At 40.7% G+C, this 26,791-nt stretch overlaps 1 protein-coding gene across 1 annotated transcript in view; it reads right to left on the bottom strand.

The window, feature by feature from the left end:
* LOC130682324 (THO complex subunit 2-like) overlaps positions 1-11,639 on the bottom strand; it is a 28,856-nt gene extending 17,217 nt beyond the window's left edge. The window contains exon 1 of the mRNA XM_057496706.1: positions 11,390-11,639. Within this exon, the coding sequence (XP_057352689.1) occupies positions 11,390-11,460 (71 nt within the window). The 5' untranslated portion in view covers positions 11,461-11,639. The remainder of the gene's footprint in view (positions 1-11,389) is intronic.
* Between the last annotated feature and the right edge of the window lie 15,152 nt (positions 11,640-26,791).

The raw sequence follows: 26,791 nt of genomic DNA, 5'->3' as shown, positions 1-26,791 counted from the left end.
AAAACACAATTCTAAGGGAAGGTAAAGACTGAACTTCACACTAGAAGAAATGCTTAAGGAGATTCTTTAGACAGTATAAAAATGATCCCAGATAGAACCTTACAGTTGCAGCAAGATGATGATGAGGAAAAAACTGGCAAGTACATGGATAATTCTAAGTGAATATTAACTTCAATAATAATAATAGTGTTTTGTGGTATTTAAACATGTAGTATTAAGTATATAAAGAGAATATATAAATGGAAAAATAATATTGAAATACATCAAGACTAATGCAGGTTTATCCCAAATATTTGTTCTAATTAATTCATCACATTAAACAGAGTTTTTAAAATTACATGATAGTTTCATAGATGCATAAAAACACTTGATAAAATTCAATATCCATTCACTATTATTTTTAAGACACTTAGAAAACCGGTAGTTCAGTGTGCTTCACAAACTTCCTGATCCAGAGACAGTTCCCGGAGTTCTGTGAGGTCAAAACTATATCCATAATACCAAGACTTCATTTTCCTTTTTTGCTGTTTACATTTACACTAATTGTTCAAAAACAAAGGAAGGCAGGACTCCAGGCACCTTAAAATGTATCAGGGCAGTAGCACCAAACTGTTTCATTGATTCATTGTGATAAAGAAATCAGAGAATAAAGCCAGTCTCAGGTACGATGCAAACTGTTTCATTTTATTTTTCATGACCATTCACAAAAAAAGCCAACTTCACTTAAGAATGTCCTTGATGGAAGTGACATCAGCAAGACGGCAGAACAGGAAGCCCCAGGTCTTCCTTCCTCCCTCAGAAACACCTGTTCAACAATACCCATACCAATTCCCTTTATGAGAACTCAGAAATCAGTTAAAGAGGCTCCTGCACCCCAGGTGCTACTAAACCAGCTGCATCAAAGATGGTAGGAAAATTCATGACACCCTTTCACCATAGTCCCTCCTCCCAGCACAGCACCACACAACTGGAAGTAAACTGGCCTCCAAATTTCTCCTGGGGAGGGAAAGAAGACTGGACTTTACATCTAACATCCTAACTTGGCAGGGAGGGGAGGGGAGTGCGGGGCCTGCTTGAGGGACTAGCTTCTTTCTCCACTTCTTGGAGCACAGACAAGAACTGGCACACCCTAGGTGCCTGGGGCCTACTGAGAACTAAAAAAGGAGTTGGGTGGTTAACTACAGATCCAGAGAACCCACGGGACAACAAACAGACCAATACAGCTCAGCAACTTCTCCCTCATGGGAGAAAGGGAAGACTGGTGGCTGTGTCCAACATTTCAGTTTTCTGTGGGACTGCCTGTGGGGCTGGTCTCTTATCTAGCCTGACTTAGGGCGCTAACAGTACCTGGCATACTCTAGCTATCTGGGGGCCACTAGGAACAAAAAGAGCTGGGTAGTGTGCTCCTTCACAGGACCCATGGTACAGAAGATGCAAGAGAGAACAAGCCTCCAGGGCAGGAAGAAAAAACTGGAAAATCCCTCTGATTTGGAATCTACATATACAGGTACAGAGAAGACAGACCCAGAGAAAAGGCTGGCGAAGCCCCCACAATCTACAGCCAGGCTGACTAGTAAAGGCCTTTCTCTGTACTCAGCCAGAACGTAAAGACTGGAAGAGAGGAGTGTTTTTTCAAATGCAATGATACCAACAAAAAATTACAAGGAACATAATAGAAACAGGGGAAACAGTCCAATAAAAATAACGAAATAAGTCTGAAGAAACTGACACTAAAGATAGAGGTATATGAATTATCCAATAAAAAATTTGAATTACTCATCATAAAGATGCTCAACAAGCTAAGAAAAATGATACATGAACAAAATGAGAATTTCAACAAAAGGACTATCCAGACAGACACACACACACACACACACACACACACAAAAGAATGAAACAGATTATGGACAATCACATGCCAAAGAATGAAATTGGACACTTATGTCATACACAAAAATCAACTCAAAATGGATTAAATACATCAACATAAGACCTGAAACTGTATGCCTAGGAAAACAGCACAAGGAGAAAGGTTCACGACACTTGTCTTGTCAGTGACTTCTTGGTTATGACACCAAAAGCAGATGCAACAAAAGCAAAAACAGACAAGTGGGACATGAAACTAAAAATTGGGTGCACAGCAACAGAATGAAAAGGCAACCTATGGAATGGAAGAAAATATTTGCAAACTATACATCTGAGAAGGTGTTGATATCCAAATTATATGAGGAACATCTACAACTCAATAGCAAGAAAAAAACATTAAAAATTTGGCAAAGATCAACAGAGGTGAGGCTTGGAGCCTCACCCCCCCGTTCTGAGAGAAATCTTCTGCATATGTGGATGTTTTATTGCCCTTGTCCTGCTTGGATTAACACATAGTCTACAGGCACACACCTGATCATCTACATTTGCTCTCTTACAACACTAAACTATGTTTTCTACCTTTATGTTGTATCTACCTACCACTTCAGCATTAAAAATAATAATAATAAAGAGAGAAATGTGGTATCCACATATAAATCAAGTATAAAAATCAAATGAGTATTCATATTTGAACTGTTTATAGTTCATAATGCATGAGCAAAACCAAAAGTTTCTGTGATGACTGCCCTTGTACGGCTCACCATGTAACTTATTCAATATGTAAGAATTTGTTCTCCATGTAAGAACTTGTTCGTTATGCTTCAGAAGATTGGAGACTGACGAAAATTAGGCTTGGGGTGGATTAATGATTGTGCATTGAGCATTGACTCCCCTATACAGAATTTTATTGTTGTTAACAACCATTTGATCAATAAATATGAGAGATGCCCTCACAACAACAACAAAAAAGTACACACTTCCAATTGTAAAATAAATAAGTAATCAGGATGTAATGTATAGCATAAGGAATATAGTCAAAATATGGTAACAACTTGGTATGGTGATAGCTGGTACCTAGAATTATCATGTATATAAATGTTGAATCACTGTGTTGTACACCTGAAACTAATGTAATGTAATACTGTGTGTCAACTACCCTTCAATAAAAAATAATTATCTACCAAAAAAAAAAATTTTGGCAAAGGATTTGAATAAACATTTATCCAAAGATATACTAATGGCCAATAGGTATATGAAAAGATGTTCATCACCACATCAAAGAAATGCAAATCAAAACCACAATAACTTATCACTTCACATTTGCAAGGATGGCCATTATAAAAATTTTTTATAAAAACAGTAACGACACATAATAAAGGACTGTTCCTCAAAATATAAAAGGAAACCTTAAAACTCAACAATAAGCCAAACCAATTTAAAAATGGACAAAGCCCTTGACACCTCATCAATACACAAATGGAAAATAAGCATATGAAAAGATGCTCCAAATGTCATTAGGGAAATGTAAATTAAAACAACGAGACACCACTATACAGTTAGTAGAATGGCCAAAACTGGAACAATGTCAACACCAAATGCTGGTGAGGATGTGGTGCAACAGGAACTCTCAATTATTGCTAGAGGGAATGAAAGTGGTATAGCCACATTGGAAGACATTTTGGTGGTTTCTTAAACTAAGCATACTCTACTTTAGGATGTGGCAATCCCACTTCTTGGTATTTACCCAAAGGAGGTGAAAACTTCTGTCTACAGAAAAACCTGCACACCGATCTTTAAAGAGGCTTCATACATAACTTCCAAAATTTGAAAATAACAAACAAGTCCTTCAGTAGGTGATTAGATAAACAAACTGGTACATCCACACAATGCAATATTATTCAGCACCAAACAGACATGAGCTATCAAGTCATGAAAAGACATGGAGAAATCTCAAACGCACATTACTAAGTGAAAAAAGCCAACCTGAAAAGGCTACGTATTTTATATTTCCAACTACATGGCATTCTGGCTGAGGCAAAACTATGGAGACAGTAAAAAGATGAGTGGTTGCCAGGAGGTGGAGGTAGGAGAACAGATGAATAGGTAGAACACAGAGGATTTTTAGGGCAGTGAAAATACTCCAATACTATAATGATGGATGCACATCATCAGACATTTGTCCAAACCCACAGAATGTACATCAACAGTGAAGTAAAAGGTTAAACTATGAACTTTGGGTGATTATAATGTGTCAATGTAGGTTCACAATTCTGATGTACTGAATGTTGATAATGGAGCAAGCTATACATGTGGTGGGGGCAAGGAGTAAATAAGAAATTTCTGTACCTTCCTCTCAATTTTTCTGTGAACCCAAAACTGCTTTAAAAATTCAATTCTTAAAGAAAAGGCATTGGGAAAGATGTGCAGACATTGGAATCCTTGTGAACTGCTGGTGGGAATGTGAAATGGATGGTGCAGCCACTACAGAAAATAGTATGGAAGCTACTCAAAGAATTAAAAAATAGAACTACCACACAATCCAGCAATCCCACTTCTGGGTATTCATACATAAGAGTTGAAATCAGTATCTCAAAGAGTTATTCGCACTCCCAAGTTCACTGCAGCATCATTCATAGTAGCCAAGAGGTAAAAACTACCCAAATGTCCATCAACAGATGAATGTATAATGAAAATGTAGATTATACATATGATGGAATATTATCCAGTCATTAAGAAAGAAACCCAATCATATACCAAAACATGGATGATCCCTGAGACTGAGTGAAATCAGTCACAGAACAATAAATACTGTATGATTCTACTTATATGAGGATCTAAAGTAGTCAAAATCATAGTAGCAAAAAGCAGAATTTCAGTTGCTGCTAGGCAGTTAAGGGCAAAGAGAAATGGGGGAGTTGCTCAATGGGCATAAAACTTCAGTCATGCAAGATGAAAAAGATCTATAGGTCTGTAATACAACACCACACTGTTTACTTAAAAAACTGTTAGGGATTGATCTGTTATGGGTTTTATCTACAATAAAGAAAATGTCTTTCAGTGTAGCACAGAGAAGACAAGTAGTGACTCTGTGGCATCTTACTACACTGATGGACAGCAACTTCAATGGGGTGTGGGGGGACTTGATAAAATGGGTGAGTGTAGCAACCACATTGTTTTTCATGTGAAACCTTCATAAGAGTGTATATAAATGACACCTTAATAAAAAAGAAAAAAAAGAAAATGTCTTTAATGCAGTAAAAATTATTAATTTTATTAAATCTTCAGCCCTAAAAACGTCTTTTTTAGTACATTTTTAATTTCTATGTAATGAAATGGAAATTACATAAAGAATTTCTGCTGCACATCAAAATACTGTTATTGTCTCCAGGAAAATCACTTATGCAATATTTGAATTGTGAGCTGAACTAGCTGCTTTCACAGAATACCATTTTTACTAGAAAGAACTGATAAACTATGGTTATTCAGACTTGGCTCTTTCGCAGACATTTTCTCAAAAAGGAACTTCAAGGAAAGCAAATGAGAGTATTTGTTGCCAATGATAAAAGGTAAGGTTTCAAACTAAAACTGGAATTTTGGAAAACTTGTATCTGCAGCCATGGATTTGTTCCCAGATGGTAACAACTTTCCTGATTAGTTCAATGTGTTTTTTTAATGTAATACAATGTACTGTGTCAGTATTTGAAAGAGCTGCATCATTCAGTGAACCGGTATTTTCCAAAGGACTGATAAGTGATGTTGCAAAATAATGCATGGGTAGAAGACACCCAGTAGAAGAGAGACAAATGCATTTAAATTTAACAAAGTACACAAAGTTCACAGATGTGGTTTTGGATCTGGCATTACAACAAACCATTAAGAACCTACCACTAGACAAATTTTAACATGGTATCAAAGAAGGGTATCTACAATTATCTCAAAAGGGTATTAAATTCCTTCTGCCAACAACTATCAGTGTGAGGGTGGATTTTCTTCATATATATCAATGATAATGTATTGCTGCTCCCACTTCCCAGCAGACGTGAAATCAATTCTAGTTAGGTAAAACCTAAAAATGAAAAGCAAAATAATGTGTTTCCAGAAAATCATAAGAGGATTAAGTTCACTAATGTTGGAATGGGGAAAGACTGCTAAACACAAAAGAGTACTAATCATACTGCAAAAGTCTGATAAACTGGGCCACATTAAAACAAGTAACTTCTGTTCTTCCAAAGTCACTATTATAAAAGCAGAAATGCTAGCCAAAGAATAACAACATATTTGCCACACACAATGTAACCGACAAAGGGCACAAATACAGACTACATAAAAACTACAAATCAATGTGAGAAATGCAAAACAATCCAACAAAAAAGTGGGAAAAAGATATAAATAGGCCTTTTACAAGAAACCGGAAATCTAAATGACCAATAACATATAATAAGATGCCCATGAAAATAAAAGTCCCAATAAAATACCATTACATACTTATCATATTGACCAAAAATTTCAAGTCTGACAATATTAAATGTTAGCCAGGATGTGAAGCAAAGTAAACTGTCTGTCATACACTGCTGATGGGAGTACATTTTGAACTAGTTTGACAGTATCCACCAGACCTGAAGTTAATCACAATCTAGAACCCAGTAATTGTACACCTCAATATATACCTAACAAAACACACAATGTGTACACCAAGATACTTGAATAAGAATGCTCCTATTAGTCATGGACATACAATGGGGAAATGACAGCCTCTTCAACAGATGGTGCTGGCAAAACTGGACAGCTACATGTAAGAGAATGAAACTAGATCATTGTCTAACCACATATACAAAAGTAAATTTGAAATGGATCAAAGACCTGAGTGTAAGTCATGAAACCATAAAACTCTTAGAAAAAAAAATAGGCAAAAATCTCTTGGACAAAAACATGAGCGACTTCTTCATGAACATATCTCCCCGGTAAGGGAAACAAAAGCAAAAATGAACAACTGGGACTACATCAAACTAAAAAGCTTCTGTACAGCAAAGGACACCATCAATAGAACAAAAACTTGTCCTACAGTATGGGAGAATATATTCATAAATGACAGATCCGATAAAGGGTTGACATCCAAAATATATAAAGAGCTCATGCACCTCAACAAACAAAAAGGCAAATAATCCAATTAAAAAATGGGCAGAGGAGCTGAAGAGACAGTTCTCCAAAGAAATTCAGATGGCCAACAGACACATGAAAAGATGCTCCACATCACTAGTCATCAGAGAAATGCAAATTTAAAGCACAATGAGATATCACCTCACACAAGCAAGGATCACCACCAACCAAAAGACAAACTACAACATATGTTGGCAAGGTTGTGAGGAAAGGGGAACCCTCCTACACTGTTGGTGGGAATGTAAATTAGCTCAACCATTGTGGAAAGCAGTGTGGACGTTCCTCAAAAAGCTCAAAATAGAAATACCATTTGACCCAGGAATTGCACTTCTAGGAATTTACCCTAAGAATACAGCAGCCCAGATTGAAAAACACACATGCACCCCTATGTTTATCGCAGCACTATTTACAATAGCCAAGAAATGGAAGCAACCTAAGTGTCCATCAGTAGATGAATGGATAAAGAAGATGTGGAACATACACACGATGGAATATTATTCAGCCATAAGAAGACAACAAACCCTACCATTTGCAACAACATGGATGGAGCTAGAGGGTATTATGCTCAGTGAAATAAGCCTGGCAGAGAAAGACAAGTACCAAATGATTTCACTCATATGTGTTCCCCACACCACCTCACTGAACTTGTCACTTACAGAAGACTTCAAACGCTACCCCCCTGCCGAATCCTAACCCTTCAAACATCCCTCATTGAAGATCCCCCTCTTACCTTTTAAACCTGCCCCCCTCACAATCTAGCCAAACTTCTATCTACACAACACCCATCCCCTTACACTCCCATTCTTGCATGCAACTCCTAAGCGAGTGAGTCCCTCACCCCGCACATCTGCAGGAGGGAGCCCTCCCTCAAGCCGATTACACCTGGTTCATGGACAGGAGCTCTTTTACCCATAACCATACCCGCATTGCAGGATATGCAGTAGTATCTCTCACTGAAGTTACTGAGGCCCAAACCCTTCCTTCCAACACCACTAACCAGCAAGCCGAACTTATTGCTATAACTAGAGCCTTTACTGTTGCCAGTGATTCTTCTCTTACAATCTACACTGACTCCAAGTATGCCTTCCACATTTTTCTCTCCCATGCAGCCATCTGGAAAGAGAGGGGCCTCCTTACCACAAAAGGGACCTCAATCACAAACCGCCCTCACATCACCACACTTCTCAAAGCATCACAGCTCCCAAAAGCTATAGGCCTAGTCCATTGCAAAGCACACCAAACAGACCAATCCACCACCTCTGGGTAATAACCAAGATGATGAAGCAACAAAAAAGGCAACCCTAACAGCAGCAAAACTCCTCTTCACCACTCCCAAAAATACCCCTCTTCAATCCCTATGCCTCAATCCCTTTTTACCTACTTACATAAACTATTTCATGCAGATGCACACATTTCAGCAGTACATGAAACCTTTCATCCCCCTCTCACCGAACAGTATCAAATTCCTACAGCATCTCGCCTCATTGTGTGAAGTTTGCTAAAAAACCAGTCCTAATACCTCATCTCACAAACCCACTTTTGCCTCCCACCAAGCCTGAGGGAATCTGCCAGGCTCCTACTGGCAAACTGATTTTACTCACATGCCCTCGATAGAAAACACAAATACCTCCTAGTCCGAGTAGACACATTTACCGGCTGGGCTGAAGCCTTCCCCACTACCAGTAAGAAAGCCTCTACTGCGTCCAAACTCCTCCTCAGTGATATCATCCCTCGTTTCGGCATTCCCACATTCATACAATCAGATAATAGCCCAGAATTCGTTTCCGAAATTACCCAATCCCTAGTCCAATCACTTGGCATTCCCTGGCATTTCCACATCCCATATCACCCCCAATCCGCAGGAGAAGTAGAAAGAACGAACAGGACTCTAAAGAGTATACTCACCAAACTATCCCTCGAACTTCACCTAGACTGGATTCAACTCCTTCCTCTCACACTCTTGAGATTACGTAGCTTACCAAAAAAACCCACCCTCCTATCTCCCTTCCAGCTCCTATACGTAAGGCCAGTCTTCCCTCCAGGAATCCTTCCAGCGCCCCTCAACTGCCCCCCACCTACATGACACCTCTTCTCCAACTTATAAGAAACCTCCTATGGTCTCGTGCCAACTTTCTCACTCCTGCCCCAGTGCAGCATTCCATGAACACCTATCACATAGGCGACAGAGTTTTTATCACCCCTCCTCATAAAAAACATAACCCCCTAACCCCCAAATAATGGCAGGGCTCCTACCAAGCCATACTCACAACCTCCACAGCAGTAAAGTTAGCCAACTTTCCATACTGGCTCCATAACTCTCATGTCAAACCTTACCAGTCCTCTCCTCCCCACTCTCATCCCACAGACCTTCATTCAATTACTTCTACTGGACCGTTGACCCTCAAACTCAAGAAGATCCGCTCCACTCCTCGTGCACCCATCGCCGAAGAATAAACACTCTCGTGCGTCCTCCTATCCTGAAAGAAAGATGCCATCTAGCCTAATCTCATCCCTCCTTCTCACTCTTCTCATTCACACATCCATCCCAAAACACTGTACTTCCCCCCCTGGCCAGTACACCTTTGAAGTCTGGAAACTTCACGATGGAGAAAAAATTAAACTCTTAAATTCCTCCTCATGTCCTCTCTCAAACTGCCCATCTATCTCCCTAACCTTTAATGACCTCGAAACCTGCGTAGACCATAGCTGTCCTCTTTCTGCCCACAACATCTTTGCCAGGTATCTTTGCTTCGCAGAAGACCAAGACTCCGCCTTCTGCAAAAGTGATCCCAACGGGTGGGTGGGGTGGTGGGGTGCCCCTCGTGGAGCTGTAAATAGCACTACTCCTACCCCACTGTAAAACAAACTGGAGCCTGGGGAATAAATCCCACCCGCCTGTGTCATCTAATAATCAACCCAATGTCACCTTCACCATTAACAACTCCACATCCTGACACTCAGACCGAATCACAGCAGTAGGCCTCCACAACGCCAACCCCCCCGACGGGAGAGGGAAAATTATCATCACAAAAACGCTGCAGCAGTTGCGCACAGACACCGAGTCCGATTAGTCGGGGCGAGCCTCATCACAGCTATGACAGCTGCTGGGCTACCATCAGGGTGTCTAGCCCACTCGTTATTATCCTCCCACCGTTTCACTCAAGACCTCTTAGACCTCACCAACAAGCTAGCAAGTACTGTAGAAGTCACTGCTCAATCCATTCAGTCTCTTCAACTCCAACTTTCCTCTCTAGCAGAAGTTACCCTACAGAATAGGAGGGCCTTAGATCTCCTAACTGCAGAAAAAGGTGGAACATGCCTCTTATTACAAGAGTGCTGCTACTATGTTAACCAATCAGGTAAAATTGAATACAATATCTAGCAGCTAACTAACCTCTCAAAAGAACTCCTTAATAAGAGAAGAAATCCCAATAGCAGCCCGAGATGGCCTTTTTCTGACCATTTTCTAAATCTTCTCTTACCTCTTCTCTCACCCCTACTAGCTGTTTGCGCCCTACTCCTACTAGCCCCCTGCTTCCTCAACTGCCTCCGAGCCTTACTCCTTACTCAAATCTCTAAAATCACCAATGAAACCATCAACCAAATGCTGACCCAAGACTACTAACGGTTAAAGACTCAAGAAGACCAGATGCACAGAGACTCAGACACGGGCGCCACCTCCAATTGCTGAGAGACCTTCGAGTGCAGACTTACACACCATCCCTCCACTTCTCTTTTCTTCTTTTCCATACCAAAAGAGAACTTTACACCAGCAGAGAACCTCCGTCCTAAACCCGCAAGAAGTAGCTAAGAAAACACGATCCCGACCATTTTTCCCACTACCAATACTCCCTCTCAGAATACCACCAACAAACAGTGGGAATGTAATGAGAACACCCACATCCGAGAGCCAGCTGCCAAGAAAAACAGCCCCAACAAACTTGTTTCCATTTCCCTGTAAGGCAACGCTTCTCAGAAAACACCTGACCTACTTCCTCTCCTCGAGAGTATATAGGCCAGGGAGCCCCTACCCTAGCTGCTGCTCTCATTTCAGCTCTGAGGCAGCCACTTTTGTCTTTGCAGATAATAAACCCTGTTGCGAGCCCTGTGCCTGCTGTCTCTTCTGTCCGCCACCTCGGGGGTCGCAGGAAAAGACTTTTACGGGAATTTCAGGAGACCAGGGAAGGAAGGAGGTCAGCGGCGGTGACCAGCACCGCTCCTCTCCGAGTTCGAAACAACAATACAACCATCCCCGCCCGTTGCGCGATGGGGGAAGGAGCACTGCCACCCCTCTCCCAACCTCCCAGCACAGGTGAGAGCGTAGTTGACGCCCCGGCCCGTGCCCGCCTCCAACCTGGACACTCACAATTCGCCTCTCCCTGATTTCTCCCAGTTCTTTATCCACTCGACAGGAAGCAGGACAGCAGCAGCCACCATCTTCCCCGGACTAGTAGCAGCAGAAGCCCGGATATGTAGCAAGGGAGCGAAGGGTCAAAGGTAAGCACCGTCTACGTGGAATGCTGGGAGTATAGAAATCGGTTTTCGGTTTCCCGCACCACTATCCTCCCCACCCGCGGAATTCTGAGGCCCAACCGCCAGCGTGGTGGCTGAGATGTGTGGGTTTCCACGCGGAGTGCACCGGCCGCGTCTTCCGCTACCCCTGCCGTCACTTCCGCTTAGAGCAGGAAAAGTGCAGTCCGCTGATTGACTTGTAGCCCTTACCTTCTCTCCTAGCGTCTGTTGCATGCCACTAATTGAAAAATGTAATTTTCAAGCACCTAATAATATGTGACCGACACTGGGGACAGAAAAGCAATAAGTCGTGATGACTACCCTCAACAAGCTCAGTCTGTGGGAAAGACATATAGGCAGATAATTACAATACACATTCTAACTGCTGACATAAAAGAAATGAATCAGGTAAGAAACTGTCATTTACTGTGTGCCAGGCATTATGCTAATACAAGGCATACAATCTAGGGGGAAGACAGAAATTGGCCCTGGGAAACAGCCACCAGAGCTGACACGCTGGGTCTGCCACTGTCATTGTAACCTTGGCAAAACTAGGGGGAGCAAGTACCCTGGAAACAACTTTACGTTATTTGGTGTTCACGTATCTCCCAACAGGTACTATTTCAAACAGCGAAATATTAACGTTGTGGTGGGAAACCACGGCACACACTATCCTATGGTGAAAAGAAGCACCTCCTGGAAATTAGACGGGCAGCCTGTGCCTCGTGAAAAGGTACTAAAACATCACCAATATTCACACAGCAGGAATTTCCTCTTGAATGCACATCAGACAAACACATACTGAGGGACAGTCTACAAAATTACTGGCTTGCACTCCTCAAAACTGTCAGTCACTAAAGACAAAGACAGACTGAGAGGTACTCTTCTAGATGAATGGAAACAACTGATCCGCAGCCAGGAAAAAACTTGTTTTCTTTTGCTAAAAGGGGCATTGTTGGGACACTTAAGCAAATTTGAACATCTGTAGACTAAACAATAATGTTTCATTAGTGTTCAGTTCTTAATTTTAATACTTGCCATTAAGTATCTTGTCTATCTATCTATCTTTTTCTTTCTTTCTGTCATTAATATATAATTAGATGAGTAACATTATGTTTACTAAACTACCCCCATCACGAAGATGCCCCAAGCTAATCTATTGCACTCATTGTCCATGAGCATAGTAAGATACTGTAGAATCACTTACTTGTCTTTTCTGTGTTGTACAGCCCTCCCTGTGACCCCCCCTCCCACATTATACATGCTAATCGCAATGCGTGCTTTATTTCCCTCTCCCCCCATCCCTCCACTCCCAACTATTCACCATAGTCCCTTTCCCTTTGGTAAATGTTAGTCCATTCTTCGATTCTGTGAATTTGGTGCTGTTTTGCTCATTTAGTTTGTCTTGGTTATCCTTATCCACAGGTTAGTGAAATCATTGATACTTGTCTTTCCCCGCCTGGTTTATTTCACTGAGCATAATACCCTCTAGCTCCATCCATGTTGTTGCAAATGGTAGGATTTGTTTTCTTCATATGGCCTACTAATATTGCACTGTTTATCTGCTGATGGACACTTAGCTTGGCTATTGTGATTAGTGCTGTACTAAACAGGGGTGCACATGTCTTTTATAAAATGGGCTGCTTCATTCTATTATTTATTTTTTATGTATGTATGTATATATGTATTCATTTATGTACTTATTTATTCTTTCTTTATTTCTCATTAGTCTAAAACTACATGAGTAACATTATGTTTACTAGACTCATCACAACACCAATTTACCAAAGGCTAAGGGACTAGGAAGGCTGGTTGGGAAGGGAAGGAGAAGGGTGGAAAGGGGGCATTAAGATTAGCTCCCATAATGTGGGAGGGGTTCCACTGGGGAATTCAGTGTAGTACAGAGAATTCAAGTAGTGATTCCTTAGTATCTCACTATGCTGATGGACGGTGACTCTAATAGGGTATGTGGTATGTGGGGCACTTGATCCGGGGAGTCTACTAAGCATAATATTGCTCATATAATTGTTGATTAATGATACTGAAAATAAAAGCCGTGTATTCCTGACTAGATAACGATGAGACCCTGAAAAAAAAAAGATTCGGAGATGTGAGGGTTACAGCAGGGTGAGCTCCTGGCGGGCGTCCCGCCGGTCCCTGCAAGCTGGTGCGCTCTCCCGGTTGGGTTAGCAGGGCTTCCCTGGCCACCCCCGTCAGGCAGCGCGCCACGGTGCCCCGGGGTCATTTTCCCAAGGCGCCTGCGCGGCGGCCCAGCCATCCCCGGTACCCTGATGCCGCTTGGTTACCGAGCCACCGCCACCGGGGCCCGCCTCCGGGGCGACCGCGAGGACCCGCCGGCCCGGGGACCCGCGGGTGCGTGCGCGGGCTCGGAAGGCGCTCGAGGGTAGGCCTCCTGCCTGGCCTCGCTCAGACGAACGCTCCTCCCTCCACAGGAAGCGGCTGCCCGCCGCCGCCTCCACCGCCACTGCCGCCGCCGAAATTCCCTGAAAGCCTTCGTACGGTGGAAAGTGTACAGCCAGCGGGGCGGCCCTGAGAGAGCGGCCGCTGACAGCTCCCCGCGCCCGGTGTGGCCGCCCCTCGCCGCCTCCTGCCTCTGCTCCGTGGCGCCCTCAGCCACGCCCGTGCCACCGCCCGAGCGGCGTGCCTACAATTGTAAATTTTTTGTATTTTTTTTGCATAAGGTTTTTTACTCAGCATGTTTGTGAGATTCAATCATCTTGTATTGGTGATTCAGTCCTTTCTATTGACGAGTAGTACTTCATTGTATGAATAAACCACAGATTTTTTAAAAAGTCTGTTTGTAGTTTTGCCTACTATGAATATAGTCTCTGAGAAGGTTGGTGTATAAGTCTTTTTGTAAGCATAAGCACCCATTTTCATTTGGGTAAAAGCCTACAAGTGGAATTGCTGGGCCATAAGGTCTGTATGTTTTTAAGTTTACCCAAAGTGCCGGATCTTTTTCCCAAAAACAGTATACCATTTTACATGGCCACCAGTTTGATCAACAGTTGATGTCCCGCAGTGTCAGTTTGTCAAATTTTAATCATTCTGATGTAATTGTGATTTCACAATGTTATTTAAATTTGCATTTATTTGATGACTAATGTTGCTCAATGTTTTTCCATGTACTTATTGGCCATTTGTATACCTTGTTTTATGAAACATCTCTTCACTTTTCTCCATTTCTTAATTCAATTTACAATTATGTTTTATTTTGTTATCATTAATCTACAATTAAATGAAGGACATCATGTTTACTAGGCTCCTCCCTTCACCACGATCTCCCCACATACCCCTTCCCAGTCACTGTCCATCAGCGTAGTAAGTTGCTGTAAAATCACTACTTATCTTCTCTGTGTTGCACAGCTCTCGCCATGCCCCCCACACTATACATGCTAATCGTAATGCCCCCTTTCTTTTTCCCTTCCTTATCTGTCCCTTCACACCCATCCTCCGCAGTCCCTTTCCTTTTGGTAACTGTTAGTACACTCTTGGTTTCTGTGATTCTGCTGCTGTTTTGTTTCTTCCGTTTTTCTTTGTTCTTATACTCCACATATGAGTGAAATCATTTGGTAATTGTCTTTCTCTGCCCAGCTTATTTCACTGAGCATAATACCCTCTAGCTCCATCCATGTTGTTTGCAAATGGTAGGATTTGTTTTCTTCTTATGTCTGAATAATATTCCATTGTGTATATGTACCACATCTTCTTTATTAATGCATCTACTGATGGACACTTTGCTTGGTTTTGTGAATAGTGCTTTGATAAACATAGGTGTGCACATGTCTTTTTTAACTGTGCTGCTGCATTCTTTTATGTATGTATGTATTTACTTACTAATTTATTTGTTATTTATTTATCATTAGTCTACAACTACATTAGTATCATTATGTTTACTAGACTCCCCCTTCACCAAGATCCCCCCACATACCCCTTCACAGTCACTGTCCATCAGCATAGTAAGATGCTGTAAAATCACTACTTGTCTTCTCTGTGATGTACAGCCCTCCCTGTGACCCCCCCTCCCACATTATACATGCTAATCGTAATGCGTGCTTTCTTTCTCTCTCCCCTTTTCCCTCCATTCCCAACTATCCACCCCAGCCCCTTTCACTTTTGTAACTGTTTGTCCATTCGTGGGTTCTGTGAATCTGGTGCTGTTTTGTTCATTCAGTTTCCCTTGGTTCTCCTTCTCCAGAGGTTAGTGAAATCATTTGAAACTTGTCTTTCTCCACCTGGCTGGCTTATTTCACTGAGCATAATTCCCTCTGCCTCCATCCATGTTGTTGTAAATGGTAGGATTTTTTTTTTCGTATGGCTTAATAATATTTCACTCTACATCATCTGATGGACACTTAGCTTGGCTATTGTGAATAGTGCTGTGATAAACATAGGGGTGCACATGTCTTTTATAAATTGGGCTGCTGCATTCTATTATTAATAATTAATTAATTAATTAATAATTTTTAAACTTTTGTTATCATTCATCTACAATTATATGAAGAACCTCATGTTTACTAGGCTCTCCCCTACCCCAAGTTCCCCCCACAACCCCATTACAGTCACTGTTCATCAGAATAGTATGATGTTGTAGAATCACTACTTGTCTCCTCTGTGTTGGACAGACCTCCCCTTTCCCCCACCCCCCACATTATACGTGCTAATCATAATACCCCCTTTCTTCTTCCCGGCTCTTATCCCTCCCTGCCCTCCCATTCTCCCCAGTCTCTTTCCCTTTGGTAGCTGTTAGTCCATTCTTGGGTTCTTTGATTCTGCTGCTGTTTTGTTCCTTCACTTTTTCCTTTGTTCTTATATTCCACTGATTGGTGAAATTATTTGGTATTTGTCTTTCTCCACTTGGCTTATTTCACTGAGCATAATACCCTCTAGCTCCATCCATGTTGTTGCAAATGGTAGGATTTGTTTTCTTCTTATGGCTGAATAATATTCCATTGTGTATATGTAAAACGTCTTCTTTATCCATTCATCTACTGATGGACACTTAGGTTGCTTCCGTTTTTGGCTATTGTAAATAGTGCTGCGATAAACATAAGGGTGCATCTGTCTTTTTTAAACTGGGCTGCTGCATTCTTAGGGTAAATTCGTAGAAGTGGAATTCCTGGGCCAAATGTTAAGTTTATTTTGAGCATTTTGAGGAACCTCCATAGTGCTTTCCACAATGGTTGAACTAATTTACATTCCCACCAGCAGTGTAGGAGGGTTCCCCTTTCTCCACAACCTTGTCAACATGTGTTGGTGTTTGTTTTTGGATGTTAGCCATCCTTACTGGTGTGAGATGATATCTCATTGTGGTTTTAATTTGCATTTCTCTGATGACAAGCGATGTGGAGCATCTTTTCATGTGTCTGTTGGCCATCTGAATTTCTTCTATAGAAAACTATCTATTCAGCTCCCCTGCCCATTTTTTAATTGGATTATTTGCTTTTTGATTGTTGAGGTGTGTGTTCTCTTTATATATTTTGGATGTCAACCCTTTGTCGGATCTTTCATTTATGAATATATTCTCCCATACTGTAGGGTACCATTTTGTTCTATTGATGGTGTCCTTTGCCATACAGAAGCTTTTCAACTTGATATAGTCCCATTTGTTCATTTTTGCTTTTGTTTTCCTTGCCTGGGGAGATATGTTCAAGAAGAGGTTACTCATGTTTATGTCCAAGAGATTTTTGCCTATGCTTTTTTCTAAGAGTTTTATGGTTTCATGACTTACATTCAAGTCTTTGATCCATTTTGAATTTACTTTTGTGTATGGGGTTAGACAGTGATCCAGTTTCATTCTCTTACATGTAGCTGTCCAGTTTTGCCAGCACCATCTCTTGAAGAGATTGTCATTTCCCCATTGTATGTCCATGGCTCCTTTATCGAATACTAATTGACCATATATGTTTGGGTTAATGGCTGGACTCTCTATTCTGTTCCACTGGTCTGTGGCTCTGTTCTGGTGCCAGTACCAAATTGTCTTGATTACTATGGCTTTGTAGTAGAGCTTGAAGTTGGGGAGCGTGATCCCCCTGCCACTTTCCCACTTTATTCTTCTTTCTCAGGATTGCTTTGGCTATTCGGGGTCTTTGGTGTTTACATATGAATTTTTGAACTATTTATTTCAGTTCATTGAAGAATGTTGTTGGTAATTTGATAGGGATTGCATCAAATCTGTACATTGCTTTGGGCAGGATGGCCATTTTGACTATATTAAATCTTCCTAGACAAGAGCATGGGATGAGTTTCCATTTGTTAGTGTCCTCTTTAACTTCTCTTCAGAGTGTCTTATAGTTTTCAGAGTTTAGATCTTTCATTTATTTGGTTAGTTTTTTCCTAGGTATTTTATTCTTTCTGATGCTATTGTGAATGTAATTGTTTTCCTGATTTCTCTTTCTATTAGTTAATTGTTTGAGTATAGGAAAGCTACAGATTTCTGTGTGTTAATTTTGTACCCTGCAACTTTGCTGAATTCCAATATTAATTGTGGTAATTTTGGAGGGGAGTCTTTATTGTTTTCTATGTACAATATCATGTCATCTGCAAATAGTGACAGTTTAACTTCCTCTTTACCAATCTGGATTCCTTGTATTTCTTTGTTTTGTCTAATTGTCATGGCTAGGACCTCCAGTACTATAATAAATAGCAGTGGGGAGAGTGGGCATCTCTGTCTTGTTCTCTATTTTGGAGGAAAAGCTTTCAGCCTCTCGCTGTTCAGTATGATGTTAGCTGTGGGTTTATCATATATGGCCTTTATTATGTTGAGGTATTTTCCCTCTATGCCCATTTTGTTGAAAGTTTTTATCATGAATGGATGTTGAGTTTTGTCTAATGCTTTTTCAGTGTCTATGGAGATGATCATGTGGTTTTGTCCTTCTTGTTGATGTGGTGGATGATGTTGATGGATTTTTAAATGTTGTAACATCCTTGCATCCCTGGGATGAATCCCACATGGTCATGGTTTATGATCCTTTTGATGTATTTTTGAATTCTGTTTGATAGTATTTTGTTGAGTATTTTTGCATCTAAGTTCATCAGGGATATTGGTCTGTAGTTTTCATTTTTGGTGGGGTCTTTGCCTGGTTTTGGTATTAGGGTGATGTTGGCTTCATAGAATGAGTTTGGGAGTATTCCCTCCTCTTCTATTTTTTTGAAAACTTTAAGGAGAATGGGTATTATGTCTTCTCTGTATGTCTGACAAAATTCCGAGGTAAATCCATCTGGTCTGAGTGTTTTGTTCTTTGGTAGTTTTTTGATTACTGCTTCAATTTCTTTGCTGGTAATTGGTTTGTTTAGATTTTGTGTTTCTTCCTTGGTGTGTCCTGGAAGGTTGTATTTTTCTAGGAAGTTGTCCATTTCTCCTAGGTTTTCCAGCTTGTTAGCATATAGGTTTTCATAGTATTCTCTAATAATTCTTCATATTTCTGTGGCGTCCCTCATGAATTTTCCTTTCTCATTTCTGATTCTGTTGATGTGTGTTGATTCTCTTTTTCTCTTAATAAGTCTGGCTAGAGGCTTTTCTATTTTGTTTATTTTCTCAAAGAACCAGCTCTGGGTTTCATTGATTTTTTTCTATTGTTTTATTCTTCTCAATTTTATTTATTTCTCCTCTGGTCTTCATTATGTCCCTCCTTCTTCTGACTTTAGGCCTCATTTGTTCTTCTTTTTCCAATTTTTATAATTGTGATGTTAGACTATTCATTTGGGTTTCTTCTTCCTTCTTTAAATATGCCTGGATTGCTACATACTTTCCTCTTAAGACTGCTTTCACTGCATCCCACAGGAGTTGGGGCTTTGTGTTGTTGTTGTCATTTATTTCCATACATAGCTGGATCTCCATTTTATTTTGGTCATTGATCCATTGACTATTTAGGAGGGTGTTGTTAAGCCTCCATGTGTTTGTGAGCCTTTTTACTTTCTTTATACAGTTTATTTCTAGTTTTATACCTTTTTGATCTGAAAAGTTGGTTGGTGGCATTTCAATCTTTTGGAACTTACTGAGGCTCTTTTTGTGGCCTAGTATAGTCTATTCTGGAGAATGTTCCATGTGTACTTGAGAAGTATGTGTATCCTGTTGCTTTTGGGTGTAGAGTTCTATAGATGTCTATTCAGACCATCTGTTCTAGTGTGTTGTTCAGTGACTCTGTGTCCTTTCTTATTTTCTGTCTGGTGGATCTGTCCTTTGGAGTGAATGGTGTGTGGAAGTCTCCTAAAATGAATGCATTGCATTCTATTTCCTCCTTTATTTCTGTTAGTATTTGTTTCACATATGCTGGTGTTCCTGTGTTGGGTGCATATATATTTAGAATGGTTATATCCTCTTGTTGGACTGAGCCCTTTATCATTATGTAGTGTCCGTCTTTATCTCTTTTTACTTCCTTTGTTTTGAAGTCTATTTTGTCTGATACTAGTACTGAAACACCTGCTTTTTCTCCCTGTTTTTTGCATGCAATACCTTTTTCCATCCCTTGATTTTTAGTCTGTGCATGTCTTTGGGTTTGAGGTGAGTCTCTTGTAAGCAGTATACAGATGGGTGTTTTGTTTTATCCATTCAGTGACCCTATGTCTTTTGATTGATGCATTCAGTCCATTTACATTTAGGGTGATTATCGATAGGTAGGTACTTATTGCCATTTCAGGCTTTAGATTCATGGTTACCAAAGGTTCCAGGTTACTTTCCTTACTATCTAAGAGTCTAACTTAGTATGCTGTTACAAACACAATATAAAGATTCTTTTCTATTTCTCCTCCTTTTTCTTCCTCATTCATTCTTTATATATTAGGTATCAAATTCTGACTTTTTGTCTATCCCTTGAATGACTTTGAGGATAGTCAATTTAAGTTTGCATTTGCCTCGCAATCAGCTGCTCCACCCTCCCTACCATGGTTTTACTACCTTTGGTGACAGACATCTATCCAACCCTAGGAACACTTCCATCATCTATAGCAGTCCCTCCAAAATAGACTGCAGAGATGGTTTGTGGGAGGTAAACTCTCTCAGCTTTTGCTTATCTGGAAATTGTTTAATCCCTCCTTCAAATTTAAATGATAATCTTGCTGGATAAAGTAATCTTGGTTCCAGGCCCTTCTGCTTCATGGCATTAAATACATCATGCCACTCCCTTCTGGCCTGTAAGGTTTCTGCTGAGAAGTCTGATGTTAGCCTGATGGGCTTTCCTTTCTATGTGATCTTATTTCTGCCTCTGGCTGTTTTTAACAGTCTGTCCTTATCCTTGACCTTTCCCATTTTAATTACTATGTGTCTTGGTGTTGTCTTCTTTGGGTCCCTTGTGTTGGGAGATCTGTGGATCTCCATGGCCTGAGAGACTCTCTCCTTCCCCAGATTGGGGAAGTTTTCAGCAACTACCTCCTCAAAGACACTTTCTATCCCTTTCTCTCTTCTTTTTCTGGTATCCCTATAATGCGAATATTGTTCCGCTTGGATTGGTCACACAATTCTCTCAATATTCTTTCATTTTTAGAGATCCTTTTTTCTCTCCGTGCCTCAGCTTCTTTGTATTCCTCTTCTCTCGTTTCTATTTCATTTATTGTCTCCAGAAAGGCTGGTTTTAATTCTTCATCATTATATATGAGATGCTTCTCTTTTTCACATGTTTGGGGGCTGTGTTTGGATTTTTTTAGTATTTTAAGAGGTGCTCATTTATTATATTTGAGGCTTCAGGCTATGTTAGCCAGTGTTACAATTTTAGAAATCTTAAAAAAATTTAAATGCCATGTGGTAAGAGAATAATATGTTAAAATGTAGAATCTCAGTATAGAAGTACTGCTTTCCTTTTTAAATAAAGGCTACTGATAATCTTATGATCTTAGTATTGTTATTTTATTATCCCAATTTTATAGATTTTGAAACCAATTTCAGAGTTTAAATAAATTTCCCAAAGTGACGAAGTCTCCAAATTGCATCTTCAGGACCCACTATTGCAGTGGCCAGATGTAAACTACCACATCACGCTGCTTGTCAAAGCCTTGACTTCCACTGCCCCAGCCAAGTCACGAGAGCTCCTCCTTGGACTTCCAAATACATAAGCAGATAAGCAAAGGTCCACAATCTGGACACAACCTACCACTGTCCAGATTTATTCCATTTGTATTGCTTTCATGCTGCTCCTATTAAAATCAATTCTTTTTCCATACATATTATTCATTTCCCAACTCCAGGAAACCCTACCCCTCACCATGTCTACCAATAACTTCTTCCCAGCTCAGCCTATTCCAATCCAGTCCAATCCACCTTAGTTTACTGAGAGTTTTGAACTACTGTTATACTAATAAAATTACTCCTCCTGATCTGCGGTGCTATGGGGAGAGTGCAAGTGCACCGTCAGTGGTCTGAGCTGCATCCATGGAAGCTGGCAGCTGGGCAGTGGAGTTTGATGGGCTATGCTCAGGTTCCTGACCTCCGTACGGCTTCCATATACACCAGATGGGATGCACATTAGTAAAGTGATCACATGTTATGGTATTATGGGAGAGGACAGGCTGTGCAAATCCGGGCCACACAGATTTGCACAAATTTTATTTTCAACTGCTCTGCTGAAGCTTCTCTAGAATGTCCCAGTTCTTTTCTGCACCACTCAATTGACACCTATGTTTATTATCTTGTGTTGTTGGCACTTTCCCAATGTGTTCATATTATAGCTCACATCTTCAATTAAATATGAAGGGAGAAAAAGAATATTTTGATGTAAAAAAAAAGTTTACCAGAAATCAATGAGACATTTGGGCAAATAGGAAAATGAGGAAAGGCAGCCCAAAGAGAGCCGAGTAACATGAAAAGATACTCAGCCTCAGTTACGTATGTCAAGAAAAGCAAATTTTCAAAACGGCTTAGCTTTTTGCCTATCTAATTGGCAAAATACTTAAAATTTGTAATATTCACTTTTGGCAAAATCGTGAGATAATCCATATACTCTACTCCTGAGTATATATATTAGTAATACCCACAGGTTGTATTAGTGCATTTTTGCAATTTGCTCTATGTATTTTAATCTCAGTATATAATAAATTGGTATATTACTTCAAGAGACAATTTTACAATATTTATGAAAATTTTAAAAGCATATAATTTTTTAATCCTGTGGTTACAATGTCAGAATTTTCCTATGGCTCTTCTCTCACAAAGATGCCAAATACAGACAGGAATGTCCAATGAAAAATTGTTTTCAATAGTTAAAACCTGGACATAACCTATGAATAGTCTATAAATTCATCTGTGAATAACTGACTATATACTAAATACTCAGCTAAATCTCAACCCTAGAAATGGGTATTGGGAAAGTTGTGGGAAAACTTGGAAGCAGAGATGGCTTGTTATCCGCTCACTATTTGGAATTCTAGAAATTCCATGCTGTGTGGAGCCACAGAAATAGGGATGGTCATGGAAAAGCAAAGATGAGTGATTCTGGTGGAGCAGGTAGAGGCGGTCCTGCACACCTGGCTTCCCTGCATCACTATCTCCACTCCAAGACCTTCACCTTAACACCCACAGTCCTGTGAGGTCACCTGCAGACCTGCCCAGAGCTGTGAAAATCTGAACCGCCCAAAATATACATCTTCAACTGATGTCAAACAAAATGACACTCTGCTTTTTACTGCAGTTTTCATATTGTAAACAAGTGTCTTTCTTGCAGTTTATTTAGTGTCACATTTTCAGCATTTGTGTGCTTTTAGCTGGTGATGTCACTGTTTAAAATAGCTGCTGCCCCCTGTCCCCAACCCCTAACACCCACACCCACCCCTGACAAAGCACAGTGCTGAAGTGCTGTCTGCTATTCCTGAAGAAAGAAGGCTGTGATATGCCTTATGGAGAATGAGTACGTAAGACAAGCTTTGATCAGGCATGAGTTACGGTTCTGTTGGATGTGAATTCCATGTTAACGAACTTACAATATATATTAAATAAGATGTGTTTGAACAGAGACACAAAAATCAAGGTCCTGTATTCGTCAGTTGATGAAAATGGGACCAGAGGCTCACAGGAACTTAACCCTGTATTTCCCCTAGGAGTAGTGTTTCAGCACAGAAAAGGGCAAGTTTGCTTCTAACTTATAGGAATGTAGAGCATCATTAAGCTGAGAACCAGTTGGTCCCTTCCATGGGGTCTTTTAAAGGATCTGAATAGATCGTGCCCCAGAGGCTGGATAGGTGTGGGGTGGACAGGCAATCTAATCCAGGAGCTGGAGGGAGAATGTGGCCATATTTAAGAAGTGTGACACTTGCTGGAGTGAAGATATTCCAAGACAATAAGAATGCCTAACTGGGTCCGGCCCTGCTGGATGCACCTCTTTGAATACCAGCCATGGTGTGCAGGAACCACACCAGCCAGGCCTCCTCCCAGTATAGATCCAGGGAAATCCAGTGACCAGCAGGAGGACACCCCCAAGGCAACCCCTTCCTGACCTCCCTCTGATATACTGAAAGCCATCCTGTAAAGCAACAGGGAGAAGCCCTGAAAGACCACACATCCACCTACCTGAGACGGACTTCATCAAGGAGATAGGTTTTAAAACTAAGAGAAACCTTCTTGAATCAAGAAGGGACAGCTCATCAGTGAGTTGGCAAGTGTTTAAGTTTTCTTTCCTTTCCCCTGCCCCCCACCCACTCCATCTACCAAGCACAGTGGAGGAAGGACTTAGTGGAAACTCAGGAGAGCTACGGAAGCTAAAAAATCTATAATACCTTCTACATTTGACTTTATCAGAAAAAGCCTGTAATGCTGCCACAATTCTATGAAGTATTTGAAGGAGGGGAGCACTGTATATGCTAACATAAAAGTATGTCAAACATAGGTATTTTAAATTCTAAAATACCAGTTTCCATTTATTATGTACATTGTAGATGAAATGATCTATAGATTAATCTCCATCAGTGTGCTTCCCTCTGAAAGGGTGACACTCTCCACGCTGTAACTCGGCAGCCTGTCGCAGTCAGGCACCCCTCCCAGGCGGCAGCCTCCTTGTGAATGGAAGCTTTCCCAATCTGCAGCTTTATCATCACTGTTTAACATGGCTACTGCTTCTCACATTCCATAAATATTTACTGAATAAGTGGATTTTTCACTTATTCAGAACCCTACAGAACCTTAGAATCCCATGTATTAGAAATTCCTTATTTTATTAGTTAATATCTAAGAAAAACACCCAAACAATTCAAAATTGGCCAAGATGATCCCAACGAAAAAGATACAGGGAAAATCAATAGATGTAGTGATCACACACAGACATAGACAACTCAAGGTGTACCAAACTGGAGAATGCCAGGAGAGGCAAGCTAATTAAAATTTATTTGTAACTGTTAGTATGGTAACCCGACACCAGACAGTAAAACAACACTTATAATTTCAGGCATTTCATAGCTATAGGAAATCCTTTTGAATACAAAAGATAAAAAAGATTAAAAAGTCTCTCAAAGCAAGATAATTTTTTCCTCTTTGCTTTAAGGAAGCTGTTGTACTTTTATCTTTTTCATCTACTGACTCACTTGAAGCTGGTTTCTAATCTAGTCCATCTTCCTGGTTTTAGAGGTGAGAAAATGCAGATCTGGAGAGAAGTGATGTGGCCAAGGTCAGAAATCCAATTAGTAGTTGAGCTGGAACTAGAATTCACTGCTTTCAGCTTCCTTCTTTGATCCAAACTTGTTTCCTTCATCTTTAATAGATAGTTTGCAGGTTCAGTCTCAGTGCCCTTAGCCCCTGAGCCTGCCTAGAATTCAATCTTGCAGGCTTGCTGCGCTCTAGCCCCTGGATAGCAGAGGTATGTAAAAGCCAAAAGAGATTTTATTGGAAACTGATCTCACAGGTAGAAATCAAAAAGACATCAGCTACAATAAATAAGTGCAGTGAAGTTTTGAAGTAAAGGTTGGCTGTGTCTCGAGCAAGATCAACTTTTGGCATCCACGTGAAATAAATATAAGGTAGCTTATCTTTTTGAAAGCACAAGACTATAAAAACAATTGCAGAACGGGATAAAATTGAAGCTGATTTCCATGGTAACAAAAGAAGTACATGGATGAAATAGGGGGCATAAAAATCTATGTTTGCTACATTAAAGGTAGAAAAATGGAAAGTAAACAACTGGGGATTGGCATTCATCAAAAATTCACCAAGAGAGGAGGCTGCCGCCCAGACTTCTGGAGCCAGGAGCTAGTGGGGAAAGTGCTCTCAATGGAATGTCCCAGGTCTGACCACTGCAGTTTCCAGACACCTTGGTGACTATGGCCCGTCTGTACCATTGTGGAGTGGATGCTTCATTTGTCATTGGGGTACTTTCTGTGGTACACTGTTATTACTGTCCAGGTGAAAGATTTGGGTTGAGGTTATTGGACAAGTTCATCAGATTAGAGACCTCTCAGGACTGTTACTTTTCTTTCCTCTACACTTACCTTAGTTTGGTCCCCTGCAGCCTTCATGCTCAAGGGGATTTGCCACTCTGATAGGATCCCTACCATTATGGTGGAATTGTTTTTCTAAAACCCACCTGAGTCTAGGTCCACCTATAGCCATTTCTACAGATCCCTACTGCCAAGCTCCTTAGCATGATGTACCAGCTCTTTATATTTTAACCCTGGGATTTCCCCTCATCTCTGTCATGTTCCCAGTACAGCAAACTTACCTTTTTCCATCATTTCATGCTTCCTGGGAACTCCAGGCCTTTTCACATGCTACTCTCATTGCTTGTGCCACGTCTCTTCCCATGAGCTTCCACCCGTGTCTTACCCTGCTTCCCTTCATGTAGAGTAAGAGTACCTCCTCCTCTTGGAAGCCTCTGATGACTTCTCTGTCCCCTCCATGGGCCATATGTCCCTGAGGACATGCCCCTTTGGCACTCTCTATATGCACCGATTACAAAATCCTTCTTATACCATAATGCAAGTGACTTCTCACCTGCCGGTCTCCCCACCTAGGCTGTGAGCTTCTTATGATTTACCTGTCTTCATAACCCCAGTGTCTGGCACACTGTACACATTCAATACATACTTATGGACAGAAAGGAACTGAAGATAAATATCCCCTGTGAGTGTTTGCCCAGGTTCCTGTTGCATGCCATTCCTAACTTGAAGCTCATTTATTCTAATGAAATCCCAATCTACTCTTAAATAGTTCAAATATTTAGGAAGTTCTATCTCATTTTCACTTTTTAGGTTCATGTATTATAATCTTTATGCACCATTACTTTATGTTTAAATATTTAGAATTCTCAAAACCTCCAAGCAAGCT

This window comes from Manis pentadactyla, unplaced genomic scaffold (genome assembly GCF_030020395.1).
Source record: "Manis pentadactyla isolate mManPen7 unplaced genomic scaffold, mManPen7.hap1 scaffold_106, whole genome shotgun sequence".
NCBI lineage: Eukaryota > Metazoa > Chordata > Mammalia > Pholidota > Manidae > Manis > Manis pentadactyla.
This window is presented reverse-complemented; position numbering and strand designations above follow the sequence as displayed.